This window comes from Carcharodon carcharias, chromosome 30, assembly GCF_017639515.1.
Source record: "Carcharodon carcharias isolate sCarCar2 chromosome 30, sCarCar2.pri, whole genome shotgun sequence".
In the NCBI taxonomy this organism is placed as follows: Eukaryota; Metazoa; Chordata; class Chondrichthyes; order Lamniformes; family Lamnidae; genus Carcharodon; species Carcharodon carcharias.
Window position 1 is genome coordinate 16,431,343 of NC_054496.1, and position 17,482 is coordinate 16,448,824.

Sequence of the window (17,482 nt, forward strand, 5' to 3'; positions counted from 1 at the left end):
TAATGAGCCCAGGAACTTCCTGGTCTGTGCGACTCAGTGCAGTTCCTAAGTGACCCATCGAGGCTGGGCTCAGGATGGAGTTTGTCGAGGCAGGCGGGGATGTAATGCAATCAGTTACCCTGTAACCTCAGAAACAATGGGTAAAAGAGTGGATCTGGAATAGTCAAAATTGATTTTATTTTAATATGCATTTATGCATTGAAAAATAAATTGGGAAGCAAATTTAAGGCAGGAACAACTGAGCAAAATGAACAGGAAGAAAATGACATCAAATACATCAACTCTATTTTGTCTAGACTACCTACAGCTTGCCACACTAGCCAGTTTCCTCTCTTGTAACTGTCTGTCTAAGATGAGCCATTACACAATGTGATTGCCCTCCGTTTAGGTTGCCAACTCTTGATGGACGTATTCCTGGAGGTTTCATTATTTAACCACCCACCTCCAACCTGCCAGCCCAGCCCAACAAGATGTTATTTCCCCATCTCTGATAACTCATGAACGTGTTCAAAGAAAAATGAAACAAATACAGACTTTTGGTTTTGAATGTTCCCCTGTGATTTTACTCCCCAGGTTGTTTGTTGCAAGTCTCCAGTCTTCATTCCAGGACAATAAATTAACTGAATGTGTTAAAGATGTAGCAAATGGATTTCAGTGTAGGCAAATGTGAGGGCATCCACTTCGGATCTATAAAAGGATAGGACAGGGTAAATGGTGAAAAGCTGGACATAGTGGAGGTCCAAAGAGATTTGAGGTACACAGATCATTAAAATTTGTTGATCAGGTACAGAAAATAATCAAAAAGGTGAATGGGATGCTGGCCTTTATATTGAGAGGACTGGAATACAAGGGGGTAGAGGTCATGCTTCAGCTACACAAACCCTGGTTAGACCAGACCCGAGTACTGAGAGCAGTTCTGGGCTCCACACCTTAGGAAGGATATTTTGACCTTTCAGGGCATGCTGTGTAGATTTACTAGAATGATAGCTGGACTCCAAAGGTTAAACCACGAGGAGAGCTTGCACAAAATAGGTTTGTATTCTCTGCCATGTTGAGGGGTGATTTGAGTTTTCAAGATCTTTGGGGGAACAGGGAGGGTCGATAGAGAAAAACTATCCCCCGACTCTTTGGGGGGGGTCCAGGACTAGGTGGCATAGTGTAAAATTAGAGCCAAAGCTTTCAGGAGTGAAATTTGGAAACATTCTTCACAGGGTGGTAGAAATTTGAAACCCTAGTCGCCAAGCTGAAATTGATGTTTAATCGGTTGTTATTTTTAAAACTGAGATTGATAGATTTTTGTTAATTAAAGGTGTGAAGGGATGTGGGGCAAAGTACAGTTAGGCCACAGATCAGCCATGATCTCACTGAATGGGGGAAATAGGCTTGGAGGGAGGGGGGGGATGTGGGATGGTGTTTGGGGTGGTGTGTGCCTAAATGGCATCCTCCTGTTCATGCTCCTGTCATCCTGGCAGGCTGATGGCCTTACAGTTGGCTCTGGGAAAATCATTGACTGGGTATACTGAGCCATTGAGAGAGAAATCCTGCAATGAGATGGGGGATAGGTCACAATCAGAAGCAGAAAGCTCTCAGCTCTCTTCCAGCTCCAGCTTCCATCTACGACCCCACAACCCAACCCAGCCTGTGGTTCAGCGCTATCGTCAGAACACTTTCACTTCTTCATTTGACGAGCAGACATTCAGAAAACAGGGGAGGAACAAGAGGAGGCCATTTAGCCCCTCAAGCCTGCTCTAGCATTTAGTTAGATCATGGCTGATCAGGATCTCAGCTCCATTGACCTGCCTTGGCTCCATAACCCTTAATACCCTTGCTTAACAAAAATCAATCCGCGTAATTTAACACTTTTAGCTCAAGAGCTGCTCATTCGCAGTACAAGGCAAAGATGCTGGCCACACCAAACATGGCAGCGCTCTCATAACAGTGCGAAACAAAGGTGTCTGCGTAGCAGTCCCAGAGAGCACGGCTGGTCAGCAGAACATTCTCATTGTTCTTCTCGCCTAGGGTCACAATGCACACCAGCTTGTATCTGGGCGGCAGAGTCCCCTTCGAAAACTCCTTAATTTCATCGCTCATCTCTTTTGCAAGTCGGCTGGCGAGGGCAGGGCTGTAACTGATGCCTTGCAGCTTGCTGGGCAAATATTCCTCCAGGAACCCCCGAACGCGGAAGGTGCAGAACTTTTGAGGGGGCTGCGAGGAAAACGGTGGAACCTGGAAATGAAGAAGCAAGCCAGCTGATTACTTCCTGCTGTATTGAGACAACTCCCTAATTTGTTACATTAATATTATAACAGGAAGTGCTTTTTCCGACACAGAGTGGTGAACATCTGGAACTCTCTTCCCCTACCCCAAAAGGCTGTGGATGTAGGGGGACAATGATGCTTTCAGAACTGAGATTGAAATATTTTTATTGGTTAAGGCAGAGAAAGCAAAGGTGAGTAAATGGAGTTAAATATCACCCATGATCGAAATGAATTGTGGAACAGGCTCGAGGGGCTGAATGGTCTACTATTGTTCCAATTTTTTACTTTTTGCACATCTAAGGGAGGGATGGTCGTGCTCAGCGATTGAATAATTTCAGTCTGCCCCAATCTCCTTCCTGCATTAACATCAACCAGGGTTGATGTGTAGTACTTGTTCGATGCAGGATAAACTCCATCTACTCTGGTGCCCCAGCCTCGAACAGTGTCAACTTGAAAGAAAAAGCATATAATTCCGCAAAGATGAGTGGCAAGGCAGAATGTTGGACAGAATATAAAGAATAGCAAAGAATGACTAAAAGATTAATAAAGGGGGAGAAATTAGAGTACGAGAGAAAGCTAGCTAGGAATATAAAGACAGACACTAAGAGTTTCTACACGTATTTAAGAAGGAAAAGAGTAAACAAAGTGAATGTTGGTCCTCTGGAGGATGAGAATGGGGAATTAATAATGGAAAATAAGGAAATGGCAGATGAATTGAACAGATATTTTGCATCTGTCTTCACAATAGAGGATACAAATAACATCCCAGGAATCAGGAGATGAAAGGGAGGGAGGAACATAAAACAATTACAATCACCAGGGAAAGGGTACTGATAAAATTATTAGAACTAAAAACTGACAAGTCCCCAAGTCCTGATGGACTTCATCCTAGGGTCTTAAAAGAAGTGGCTACTTAAAAAGCGGATGCATTAGTTGTAATTTTCCAAAATTCCTTAGGTTCTAGAAAAGATTGGAAAATAGCGAAACAGACTCCTCTATTCAGGGAAGGAGACTGAAAGCTGGATACTATGGGCCAGTTAGCTTACCATCTGTCATAGGGAAATTGCTGGAATCTATTATTAAGGACGTCATAGCGAGGCACTTAGAAAATCTCAATGTAATCAAGCAGAGTCAACAAGCTTTTGTGAAAAGGAAATCATATTTGACTAATTTATTGGAGTTCTTTGAGTAAGTAACAAGCAACATGGATAGAGGGGAACTTGTGGATGTGCTGTACTTTGATTTCCAGGAGGCATTTGACAAGGTGCCATCTCAAAGGTAACTATGCAATATAAGAGCTCATGGTGTAGGGAGTAACATATTAGCATAGATAGAGGATTGATTAGCTATTAGGAAGCAAAGAGTAGGAGTAAATGAGTCGTTTTCAGGTTGGCAAAATGTGGCAAGTGGAGTGCCACAGGGATCAGTGCTGGGGCCTCAACTATTTACAATTTACACCAATGACTTGTATAAAGGGATCGAATGTATGGTTGCTAAATTTGCTGATGACACCAAAGTCGGCAGGAAAGTAAGTTGTGAAGAGAACATAAGGATTCTGCAAAGGGATATAGATATGTTAAGCGAGTGAACAAAAAAATCTGGCAGTTGGAGGATAATGTGAGAAAATGTGAACTTGCCCACTTTGGCAGGAAGAATAGAAAAGCAGTGTATTATTTACATGGAGAACGATTGTAGAACTCTGAGGTACAGAGGGATCCATGTGTCCTGATATATGAATCAGGAAAAAGTTAGCACGCAGGTCCAGCAAGCGATTAGGAAGGCAAATGGAATGTTATTGTTTATTGCAAGGGGAATGGAATATACAAGTAGGGATATTGTGCTACAGTTGTAGAGGCCGTTGGTGAGGCCACATCTGGAGTACTGTGTACAGTTTTGGTTGCCTTAAGAAAGGATATAAATGCATTAGAAGCAATTCAGAGAAGGCTTACTCGACTGATACCTGGGATGAGGACGTTATCTTATGAGGAAAGGCTGGACAGGATGGGCCTGTATCCATTGGAGATTAGAATATTAGAGAGGTGATTTTATTGAAACATACAAGATCCTGAGGGGACTTGACAAGGTGGATGCTAAAAGAACGCTTCCCCTTGTGCGAGAGACGAGAACTAGGGAACACAGTTTAAAAATCAGAGGTCTCCCATTTAAATTGGAAATGAGAAGAAAAGTTTTCCCTCAGAAGGTTGCAAATCTTTAGAACGTTCTTCCATAAAGAAAGGTTGGGGTAGGGTCAATGGACGTTTTTAAGGTAGAGGTAGATAGATTCTTGACTAACAAGGGAGTCAAAGGTTATCAGGGTTTGCAAAATGTGGAGTTGATGCCAGAATTAGATCATCCATGATCTTATTGAATGGCAGGGCAGGTTCAAGGGGCCGAAGGGCCTACTCCTGCTCCTAATTCGTATGTTCATTTTGTTACAGACAGGAGAGGGATTAATTTAAACAGCCCTAATTTCTCCCATCCATAAACAGAAAGGTGTTTTGATTTTGATTTCCCCCTTTATTAGTGGTGGCGTATTTTCTCAACCCCTCAGTTTTGGTGTGATCCGATTTCTATTGACAACTCCACAGCAAAATTGAGATATGGTTAACACAGAGGGATAGTTTAATTGTGCACACTTAAACATGAGAGGAGGGGTCATAACAATGAAAGAAGGGGGGAAATAGAGACAGAAATGGGTTTAAAGGGCAAAAACCACAGAATAAAGAATTATTGTTTCACGTGAGTCCAGATTGTGGAATCTAAAGTCCAATGGAGTATTCCTTCACAAAGTCAGCAGGCTGAAACTGATGCTGGATAATCCACTTTTCCAGTAAAGATGACTTCCGCAATGAGGTGGGCACATAGAGATGAATTAGTCTTGTAGGTGTGGGTACAGATGTTCAGAAGCTCCAGTAGAAATAGCATAGTTGGGACCAGGAATTCCAACTTCAAAAAAGCTCTGGGTCCTGAGCTACTGCTTGCTTGATGGAAGATGGAAGACTGCTTTGCTGCTTCCCAAGGCAGTATTACAGGTTCCACCAGCTTGTTTTGGATGTCATGTGACACCCACCTCTCCACTTTGACTTGGAGAATGGATAACTATTCCTTCGACTGGATTCTTGAGATTGGTAATGTTTCAACCATTAAGGATTTCAAAAGCGGTTTCAGGGTCCTTTGTCCTACTAAACTGGTAGGCCCATGGATTACTAGTGGAGTGATATTACCACCTTCTCCCCCAGACAAACCCTCCACGATTGGTCTGGAGTGTCCATGCAGGAATTGAAGAGTAATCTCCTGGACCCTACTGTGAGAAACACTTCTTCTGTCTATTATTTTTAACAATGTGGAGATGGGAAAATAGGCTGCCTGACTGATAGTCAAGAAACATCCAAACAGATAATGAAAAGGTGATGAAGAGTCTTTTTGCTTTCCATTTGGCTTGGCAAGGTGGGGCATCGTGAATGATGGGCAACCAATAGCGAGAACCTGGGGCTGGGGAAGGTGGATGCTGAAGGTTATGTGATTAAACTTCCAGGAATACATTCAACGAGAGTTGGTTGATTGACACCAGTTAACGTAACAGCAAAGACAGAGATGAGAGAGGATCACCAGCACTCTTGTTGGGGAACCAGTACATGTAGTACACCTGAATTTCCAAAAAGACTTTCGATAAGGTGCCACACAAAAGATTAATAGGCATGAAATTGAAGGTAATATATTAGCATGGGTAGCAGATTGGTTAACAGATAAGAAGCAGGGAGCAGGCATAAATTGGAACCTTTCAAGTTGGCAGATGGTGAATAGTGGAGTTCCACAAGGATCAGTGCTGGGGCCTCAGCTATTTACAATTTATATTAATGACTTAGATGAAGAGACAGAGACTAATGTAGCTCTAAAGAAGAGCCATATGGACTTGAAATGTTAACTCTGATTCTCTCGTCACAGATGCTGCCAGACCTGCTGAGTTTCTCCAGCATTTTCTATTTTTATTTCAAAGAGTAATGTATCAAAGTTTGCTGATGATACAAAGTTAGGTAGAAAGGTAAACTATGGGGAGGACACAACAGTTGCAAAGAGATATCGACAGGTTAAGCTTAAGCAGGTTAAGATGGCAGATGGATTATAATGTAGGGAAGTGTGAAATTATTCACTTTGTTCAAAAGAATAGAAAAGGAAAACATTTTTTACAAGAGAAACTTGTAAGTGTGGAAGTTCAAAGAGACTTGGGTGTGCTGGCACAAGGAACACAAAAAGTTAGCTTACAGGTACAGCAAGCAATTAGGAAGGCAAATGGCATGTTGGCCTCTATTGCAAGGGTATTGGAATAGACGAACAAAGAAGTCTTACAGGGTTTTGGTGAGACCACATCTGGAGTACTGTGTGCAGTTCTGGTCTTTCCACATTTAGGAAAAGATACATTTGTGCTGGAGGTAATACAGTGAAGGTTCACTAAACTGGTCCCTGGGATGAGGGAGTTATCCTGTGATGAGAGGCTGAGTAAATTGAGCCCATATTCTCTGGAGTTTAGTAGAATGAGAGGTAATCTCATTGACACCTACAAAATTCTGAGGGGGCTTGATAGGATGGATGCTGAGAGTATGTTTCGCTGGTCGGGGAATCTAAAACTCAGGGGCACTGTCTCAGGATAAGGGGATCATGTAGGACTGAGATTAGGAGAAATTACTTGACTCAAAGGGTTGTGAATCTTCAGAATTCTCTGCCCCAGAGGGTTGTGAATGGTCCCATCATTGAATATTTTTAAGGCTGGGATAGACAGATTTTTGATCGCTCAGGGAATCAAAGGATATGGGGAACAGGCAGGCAGGGAGTGGAGTTGAAGCCAAGATCAGCCATGATCATATTAAATAGCGGAGCAGGCTTGAAGGACCATATGGTCTACTCCTGCTCCTATTTCTTGTTCTTGAGTTCATATCGAGAGAGAGAACATTACTGACCTGTTCATTTATAATTTTGGTGACTGTTGGTTTCCTCGCAGCGAGTTTCAAAGCTGTCCTTTCCTTCCGACATACAAACAAATAAAAAGGTTAGTTTCTTGCTTTGACAGAAAATTGGAAATTCTTTAACATCAAATGTGCATCTTCAATCACCTTCAAATTCTTTGTCAGTCTCCTGGCAATCAGAATCCCACTGAAGCTGAATGAAGGAGGGTGTGCCTCACTTAAAATACTCCCCAGCGAGGCATCTCCTTTCACTGCTCCGAGCTGTAAAAGAACATTGGAGGGAGTCAAGGGATTAATATCCACTGCACAGTGCCTAGGACGAAAGGAGGAATGGTGCAGGTTAAGGATAAAGTCTCTATCCAAACCCTATCAAGAGTGGGGGTGGGGGAGTAGTGTGAGAGTCTCCCATTAGACCTCGTTACAAGTGGGAGTGTTTGGATCTTTAAAGGGACCTGTTGTAAAAGTCAAACTGTTCCAATGATGAAGTGTTTTGGTAGGTTAAGTAGGAAAAACTGTTTCCATTGGGGACAGATTAAAGTTCATTAGCAAAAGAAACATAGGGCAGGATTTTGCCCTTGGCGGGGGTGCTTGGCAGGGGCGCGGTTGGGACACACCGTGATTTCATGCTGGCGGGCCAATTGCGGTCTGCCCAGCATGGAATGCGAGCAGCAACACTCAGCGCTGTCTGTGCGGGGGTGGGGGGTGCAAGGAGAGCGGGCGGGGGCGAGCGTGAACTTGGTGCAGGCGTGCGAAAGTGCTTCAATCTTCCTGAGGCACGGAGCAACCCCAGGGAGATGAAGTGCTGTTTAAAAAAAAACTAATGAACAAAATAAAAATCTCATAAAATGTGCCCCTCGTGTGACTCTGTCACAAGGGCAGGGACATGTTTTTAATTCCAGTGTTAAAATTTTTATTTTGTTCTTATCTGCTTCAGGAAACCTCATCCCGCCCGTGGATGAGGTTTCCTAAAAAGTGCAAAGGTCGCTTGGTTGTTTTTGCCTCCCCCTGCCCACTGTAAGGCGCGCTGTCAACTCCCGCGCGTGCCCGCCTATCGAAATAACTCAGGACTACGCCACGACGTTGGGACACTCGCCCGACATCATCGCACATCATTTTACGCTTGGCTGGGTCAGGGGTCGCGCGCCCGCCTGCTCGCCGAGCTCAACGTTCTGCCCATAGAATTGAGATTGTTTTTTTTAATTCCTGATGTGGAATGCACTGCCTGAAATGGTGGGTTAAGCAGATTCAACACTAACTTTTAACATATTCTTCAGTTCCTCCAACGCGGAGCAGAAACCCAACACCGTATATATTTAAAAGCTTTATCCTTATCGCTATTTCGTATTTTTAAACTTGACTTTTCTGCTGAAGAAAGACAACTAAAGCTAGTTGACCTTCTGCCTGGGATTATCTCCAGCAGTCTCTACAACAAAAGAATTCTCATTTTCAGAACTGTCAAGCCTCACTGTGCCTAAGTAACTGCGAGCAGACAACCTGGGACTGTTTAGACCAATTTCAAAGGGAACTATTGGCTTTGATAAGCCAAACTTGCTGGCAGAATCAGTGGGTTTGCTAAGACAATGGCTTCCTAAACACCAGACCCTCAACACCCCTTTCAACCTGTAATAGCTGAGACATTATCAGTCCTGAAAACAAAGCAAAATTCTAGAAGCCGGATAAACATCCTGTGTTGAAGTCATTGCAGACAAGGTCACATGACCCAAGACCCTGGCCTTTTGAACAGTTTAATATCATATTTCTGGGCTGAATAGGCAGTTTTACCATCTACCTGGCAAGCCACAAAGAAGCCAGCTCTGTCCAGGCAGGATACCGACCATCTAACCTGACTCTGCTAGAAAATTTCCTACCATTGCTATAGAACCAACTGAGTCTCTGTGTGCCCATTTTACCTTGCAACATCAACCCTACCTGAAAAGAAAATCTTACAAAACCAGTCTCCAGCCAGATGAACTTAATTGCCTACGTGAAAGAATTCTTCATTGGATCCTGACTTTGGGACTCTGGAACTCCTCTGAACCAATATTCAGTTTTAGAGTCACAGAGTTATACAGCACAGAAACAGGCCATTCAGCCCATTATGTCCATGCTGACTATCAAGCACCTATCTATTCTAATCCCATTTTCCAGTGCCTGGCCTGTACCCCTGTATGCTATGGCATTTTGAGTGCTCATCTAAATACTTCTTAAATGTTGTGAGGGTTCCTGCCTCCTCCACCCCCTCAGGCGGTGTGTTACAGATTCCAACAGCCCTCTGGGTGAAAAAATCTTTCCTCAAATCTACTTTAAACCTCTGGCCCCTTACTTTAAACCCATGCTTCCTGGTTATTGACACCTCCGCTAAGGGGAAATGTTTCTTCTTATCTACCTATGCCCCTCATAATTTTGTATACTTCAATCAGGTCCCCCCCGCCCTCCCTCAGCCTTCTCTACTCTAAGGAAAACAACCCCAGCCTATCCAGTCTCTCTTCATAGCTGAAATGCTCCAGCCCAGGCAACATCCTGGTGAATCTCCTCTGCACCCTCTCCAGTGCAATCACATCCTTCCTTCAGTGTGGTGATCAGAACTGCACACAGTACTCCAGCTGTGGCCTAACTAATGTTTTATACAGCTCCAACATAACCTCCCTACTCATATTTTATGCCTCAACTAGTAAAGGCAAGTATCCCATATGCCTTCTTAACCACCTTATCTACCTATGCTGCTGCTTTCAGGGATCTATGGACATGTACACCAAGGTCCCTCTGATCCTCTGTACTTCCTAGTGTCCTACCATTCATTGTATATTCCCTTACCATGTTAGTCCTCCCAAAATGCATTATCTCACACTTCTAAGGATTAAATTCCATTTGCCTCAGCTCTGCCCATCTTACCAGCCCATCTATATCGTCCTGTAATCTAAGGCTTTCCTCCTCACTATTTATGACACCACCAATTTTCATGTCATCTGCGAACTTACTGATCATACCTCCTATATTCACATCTAAATCATTAATAAATCATTAAACTGCAAACAGCAAGGGTCCCAGCACTGATCCCTGTTGTACACCACTCGCAAAAACAACTTTCGACCATCACCCTCTGCTTCCTGCAGCTAAGCCAATTTTGGATCCAATTTGTCAAATTGCCCTGGATCCCATGGGCTTTTACCCTTTTCACCATTCTCCCATGTGGGACCTTGTCAAAAGCCTTACTGAAGTCCATAAAAACAAAAAACTGTGGATGCTGGAAATCCAAAACAAAAGCAGAAATACCCGGAAAAACTCAGCAGGACTGACAGCATCGACGGAGAAGAGTACAGTTGACGTTTCGAGTCCTCAAGACCCTTCAACAGAACTAAGTAAAAATAGGAAAGGAGTGAAATATAAGCTGGTTTAAGGGGGAGGGGGGGGGTTTGTTGGGACAAGCAAGCAGTGATAGGAGGAGATAGCCAAAAGATATCACAGACAAAAGAACAAAGAGGTGTTGAAGGTGGTGATATTATCTAAATGAATGTGCTAGTTAAGAGTGGATAGCAGGATACGCAAGGTACAGATAGCTCTAGTGGGGGTGGGGTGAAATAAGACTAAAAGGGCAAAAAAGGTATAGATAAAAGATCGGTGAAATACATTTAAAAATAATGGAAATAGGTGGGAAAAGAAAAATCTATATAAATTATTGGAAAAAATAAAAAGGAGGGGGAAGAAAAGGAAAGGAGGTGGGGATGGAGGAGGGAGTTTAAGATCTAAAATTGTTGAACTCAATATTCAGTCTGGAAGGCTGCAAAGTGCCTAGTTGGAAGATGAGGTGCTGTTCCTCCAGTTTGCATTGAGCTTCACTGGAACAATACAGCAAGCCAAGGACAGACATGTGGGCAAGAGACCAGGGTGGAGTGTTGAAATGGCAAGCGACAGGGAGGTCTGGGTCATGCTTGCGGACAGACTGAAGGTGTTCTGCAAAGCGGTCACCCAGTCTGCGTTTGGTCTCTCCAATGTAGAGGAAACCACATTGGGAGCAACGAATGCAGTAGACTAAGTGGAAGGAAGTGCAAGTGAAATGCTGCTTCATTTGAAAGGAGTGTTTGGGCCTTTGGACGGTGAGGAGAGAGGAAGTGAAGGGGCAGGTGTTGCATATCTTGCATTCGCATGGGGAGGTGCCATAGGAGGGGGTTGAGAAGTAAGGGGTGATGGAGGAGTGGACCAGGGTGTCACAGAAGGAACGATCCCTACGGAATGCTGCCGGGGGGGGGGGGGGGGGGGGGGGGGGGGGGTGAAGGAAAGATGTGTTTGGTGGTGGCATCATGCTGGCTTTGGCGGAAATGGCGGAGGATGATCCTTTGGATGCGGAGGCTGGTGGGGTGATAAGTGAGGACAAGGGGGACCCTATCATGTTTCTGGGAGGGAGGAGAAGGTGTGAGGGCGGATGCACGGGAGATGGGCCGGACACGCTTGAGGGCCCTGTCAACCACCATGGGTGGAAAACCTCGGTTAAGGAAGAAGGAGGACATGTCAGAGGAACTGTTTTTGAAAGTAGCATCATCAGAACAGATACGACGGAAGCGAAGAATCTGAGAGAATGAGATGGAGTCCTTACAGGAAGCAGGGTGCGTGGAGCTGTAGTCGAGGTAGCTGTGGGAGTTGGTAGGCTTGTAATGGATATTGGTGGACAGTCTATCACCAGATATTGAGACAGAGAGGTCCAGGAAGGGAAGGGAAGTATCAGAGATGGACCAAGTGAAAATGATGGAGTGGTGGAGATTAGAAGCAAAATTAATAAAATTTTCCAGGTTCCGACGGGAGCATGAAGCAGCACCGAAGTAATCGTCGATGTACCGGACAAAGAGTTGTGGAAGGGGGCCGGAGTAGGACTGGAACAAGGAATGTTCCACATACCCCATAAAGAGACAGGCATAGCTGGGGTCCATGTGGGTACCCATAGCCACACCTTTAATTTGGAGGATGTGAGAGGGTTAGACAACAACAGCATCACCCTTGCCAGCAGGTTTGATGAGAATGTCAGGGTTGGACCTGAGAGAACGGAGTGCAGTAAGTTCAGAGGGAGACAGGTTAGAATGGGTGAGAGGAGCAGAGAAATTGAGACGATTAATGTCACGCCAACAGTTCTCAATGAAAAGATTAAGAGAAGGTAAGAATCCAGAGGGAGGGGTCCAGGTGGAGGGAGAATATTGGAGGTGGGTAAAAGGATCCATTGAACGGGGACAGGACTCCTGCCCAAAGAAGTGAGCCACAGAGACGAAAGCGCCGGAAGAAGAGTTCAGCATCGTGCCGAGCCCGAAATTCATTGAGATGAGGGCGTAAGGGTATGAAACTAAGTCCTTTGCTGAGCACTGAATATTCAGCGTCAGAGAGGGGAAGGTCAGGGGGTATAGTGAATACATGGCCAGTGCTGGGATTGGAAGATGGGGTGGGGACGGAAGGACAGGCAGGGGTGGAGTGTCCTAGATGGGTGTTGGTGTCGATGAGTTGTTGGAGCTTGCGTTCCTTAGCACTTGAGAGAAAGACAAAAAGTTTCTTGTTGAGGTGTCGGATGAGACGAAGAATAAAGTGAAGCTGAGGGCATGCTCAGCTTTGAAAAAGGGTGCGGCCTATATGAACACACTTGACCTCTCCCTCCAGCAGCACCACCGCACCCTTTTTCAAAGCTGCACGTGCCCCCAGTTTCATTTTAATCTTCGTCTCATCCGACGCCTCACCAAGAAACTTTTTCTCTTTCTCTCAAGTGCTAAGGAACGCAAGCTCCAACAACTCATCAACACCAACACCCATCTAGGACCCTCCACCCCTGCCTGTCCCTCTGTCCCCATCCCATCTTCCAATCCCAGCCCCAGCCGTGTATTCACTATACCCCCTGACCTTCCCCTCTTCGATGCTGAACGTTCAGTACTCAGCAAAGGACTTAGTTTCATACCCTTATGCCCTCATCTCAATGAATTTCGGGCTCGGCACAATGCTGAACTCTTCTTCTGCTGCCTTCGTCTCCGTGCTCACTTCTTTGGGCAGGAGTCCTCTCCCTGTTCAACGGATCCTTTTACCCACCTCCAATATTCTCTCTCCACCTGGACCCCTCCCTCTGGATTCTTACCTTCTCTTGATCTTTTCATTGAGAACTGTTGGCATGAAATTAGTCGTCTCAATTTCTCTGCTCCTCTCACCCATTCTAACCTGTCTCTCTCTGAACTTACTACACTCTGTTCTCTCAGGTCCAACCCTAACATTCTCATCAAACCCACTGACAAGGGTGGTGCTGCTGCTGTCTGGCGCACTGACCTCTACCTCGCGGAGGCTGAGTGTCAACTCGCAGACATTTCCTCCTACCTCTCTCTGGACCATGACCCCACCACTGAACATCAAGCCATTGTTTCCAGGACTGTTACTGATCTCATCTCCTCTGGAGATCTTCCTTCCCCAGCTTCCAACCTGATAGTCGCCCAACCTCAGACGGCCCGCTTCTACCTCCTACCCAAAATCCACAAACAGGACTGTCCCAGTAGACCGATCGTGTCAGCCTGTTCCTGCCCCACAGAACTCATTTCTCGCTATCTTGACTCCCTTCTCTCTCCCCTTGTTCAGTCCCTTCCCACCTACATCCATGATTCCTCTGACACCTTGCGTCACATCAACAATTTCCAGTTCCCTGGCCCCAACCGCCACCTCTTCGCCATGGATGTCCAATCCCTCTACACCTCCATCCCCCAACGGGATGGTCTGAGGGCTCTCTGCTTCTTCCTCGAACAGAGGCCTGAACAATCCCCATCCACCACTACTCTCCTCCGTCTGGCTGAGCTTGTTCTCACACTGAACGATTTCTCCTTTAACTCCTTTAACTCCTCTCACTTCCTCCAAATAAAAGGTGTGGCTATGGGTACCCGCATGGGCCCCAGCTAAGCCTGTCTCTTTATGGGGTATGTGGAACATTCCTTGTTCCAGTCCTACCTCTGGCCCCGTCCCACAACTCTTTCTCCAGTACATCCATGATTACTTTGGTGCTGCTTCATGCTCTCATCGGGACCTGAAAAAATGTATTAATCTTGCTTCCAATCTCCACCCCTCCATCATTTTCACATGGTCCATCTCTGACACTTCCCTTCCTTGATCTCTGTGTCTCAATTTCTGGTGAAAGACTGTCCACCAATATCCATTACAAGCCTACTGAATCCCACAGCTACCTCAACTACAGCTCCTCACACCCCGCTTCCTGTAAGGACTCCATCCCATTCTCTCAGTTCCTTCGCCTCCGTTGCATCTGTTCTGATGATGCTACTTTCAAAAACAGTTCCTCTGACATGTCCTCCTTCTTCCTTAACCGAGGTTTTCCACCCACGGTCGTTGGCAGGGCCCTCAAGCGTGTCCGGCCCATCTCCCACACATCAGCCCTCACACCTTCTCCTCCCTCCCAGAAACATGATAGGGTCCCCCTTGTCCTCACTTATCACCCCACCAGCTTCCACATTCAAGGGATCATCCTCTGCCATTTCCGCCAACTCCAGCATGATGCCACCACCAAACACACGTTCACCCCTTCACACCCCTGGCGGCATTCTGTAGGGATCGTTCCCTCTGTGACACCCTGGTCCACTCCTCCATCACCCCTTACTCCTCAACCCCCTTCTACGGCACCTCCCCATGCGAATGCAAGATATGCAACACCTGCCCCTTCACTTCCTCTCTCCTCACCGTCCAAGGGCCCAAACACTCCCTTCAAGTGAAGCAGCATTTCACTTGCACTTCCTTCCACTTAGTCTACTGCATTCGTTGCTCCCAATGTGGTTTCCTCTACATTGGAGAGACCAAACGCAGACTGGGTGACCGCTTTGCAGAACACCTTCGGTCTGTCCGCAAGCATGACCCAGAACTCCCTGTTGCTTGCCATTTCAACACTCCACCCTGGTCTCTTGCCCATATGTTAGTCCTTGGCTTGCTGCAATGTTCCAGTGAAGCTCAGCGCAAACTGGAGGAACAGCACCTCATCTTCCGACTAGGCACTTTACAGCCTTCCGGACTGAATATTGAGTTCAACAATTTTAGATCTTAAACTCCCTCCTCCATCCCCACCCCCTTCCCTTTTCTTCCCCCTCCTTTTTATTTTTTCCAATAATTTATATAGATTTTTCTTTTCCCACCTATTTCCATTATTTTTAAATGTATTCCACCGATCTTTTATCTATACCTTTTTTGCCCTTTTAGTCTTATTTCACCCCACCCCCATTAGAGCTACCTGTACCTTGCTTGTCCTGCTCTCTACTCTTAATTAGCACATTCTTTTAAATAATATCACCACCTTCAACACCTCTTTGTTCTTTTGTCTGTGATATCTTTTGGTTATCTCCTCCTATCACTGCTTGCTTGTCCCAACAACCATCCCCCCCCCTTAAACCAGCTTATATTTTACCCCTCTCCTATTTTTACTTAGTTCTGCTGAAGGGTCATGAGGACTAGAAACGTCAACTGTACTCTTCTCCGCCGATGCTGCCAGACCTGCTGAGTTTTTCCAGGTATTTCTGTTTTTGTTACTGAAGTCCATGTTACCTATCTCAACTGCACTACCCTCATCTACACAAATAGTCACCTCCTCGAAAAATTCAATCAAATTTGTTAGGCGTGATCTCCCCCTGACAAAGCTATGCTGACTATCCCTGATTAAACCCTGCCTCTCCAAGTGGAGATTAATCCTGTCCCTCAGAATTTTTTCCAATAGCCTCCCTATCACTGATGTTAGACTCACTGGCCTGTAATTACCTGGTTTATCCCTAGTACCCTTCTTGAATAATGGCATCACATTCGCTGTCCACCAGTCCTCTCCTGTGGCCAGAGAGGATTGAAAATTAGTGTCAGAGCCCCTGCAATCTCCTCCCTTGTCTCACATAGCAGCCTGTGATACATCCCATCTGGGTCTGGGGATTTATCCACTTTTAAGCCTGCTAAAACTGCTAACACTTCCTCCCTTTCAATGTTAATTTGTTCAAGTATATCACAGTCCCCCTCACTGATTTCTACACCTACATCGTCCTTCTCCGTAGTTAACACAGATGAAAAGTAATCATTCAAAACCTCACCTACGTCCTCCGGCTCCACGCACAGATTGGCACTTTGGTCCCTAATTGGCCCTACTCTTTCCCTGGTTATCCTTTAATGTATTTATAAAGTGCCTTGGGATTTTCCTTTATCTTCCCAGTGTTTTTTCAAGCCCCCTCTTTGCTCTCCTAATTACTTTTTTAAGTACCCCCTCCACTTTATATACTCCTCTAGGGCTTCTGCTGTTTTCAGCCCTCTGTATGTGCCATAAGCCTTCTGTTTTTCCTTACTCAATCCTCTATATCCCTTGACATCCAGGGTTCCCTAGACTTGTTGGTCCTACCCTTCACCTTTACAGGTACATGTTGGCCCTGAACTCTCACTATTTCCTTTTTGAATGACTCCCACTGTTCTGATGTAGACTTTCCTATAAGTAGCTGCTCCCAGTCCACTTTGGCTAGATCCTGTCTTATCATATTGAAATCGGCCTTCCCCCAATTCAGGACCTTTATTTCCAGTCCATTTTTGTTCTTTTCCATAACCACCTTAATTCTTACCGAGTTATGGTCACTATCTCCTAAATGCTCCCCAATTGACAGTTCTACCACTTGCCCAGCTTCATTCCCTAAGATTATGTCCACTACTGCCCCTTCTCTTGTAAAACTTTCTATGTGCTGGCTCAAAAAGCTCACTTTTCACACTAAGACTATCCCAGTTAATATTGGAGAAATTGAACTCCCCTAATATTGTTACCATATTATTTTTACTCTTTCCTGAGATTTACCTACATATCTGCCCTCCATTTCCCCCTGATTGTTTGGAGGCCTAGAGTACACTCTCAGCAAAGTGATTGCCGCCTTTCTGTTTTTAAGTTCTACCCATATGACGTCTATTTGGGAACCTTCTAAGATACCATCCCTCCTTACTGCAGTAATTGACTCCTTGATCAATAGTGCAAGGCCACCTCCTCTTTTACACCACCCCCTGTCACGCCTGAAGATTCTATACCCTGGAATATTGAGCTGCCATGTCTCTATGATAACAACAGTATCTCATTTCCATTTGTTAATCAACGCCCTCAATTCATCTGCCTTACTTGTAAGACTCCTTGCGTTAAAATAGATACACTCCAGCCTTGCATTATTCCCTTGTGCCTTAACAGGTTTATATTTGCTCTGCCTTCCAGACTGACTTAGTTTCTCTTCTATATTTGGCTGTGCATTACCCCCAACT

The 17,482-nt window shown here is 45.2% G+C and overlaps 1 protein-coding gene across 1 annotated transcript in view; it reads right to left on the bottom strand.

The window, feature by feature from the left end:
- Positions 1–223: 223 nt before the first annotated feature.
- Positions 224–17,482, bottom strand: part of LOC121271328 (dynein light chain Tctex-type 5-like) — a 37,056-nt gene continuing 19,797 nt past the window's right edge. Inside the window, exons 3-5 of the mRNA XM_041177263.1 lie at positions 7,367–7,480; positions 7,214–7,276; positions 224–2,226 (exon numbers count right to left, since the gene is read on the bottom strand). Of these exons, the coding sequence (XP_041033197.1) occupies positions 1,879–2,226; positions 7,214–7,276; positions 7,367–7,480 (525 nt within the window). The 3' untranslated portion in view covers positions 224–1,878. The remainder of the gene's footprint in view (positions 2,227–7,213; positions 7,277–7,366; positions 7,481–17,482) is intronic.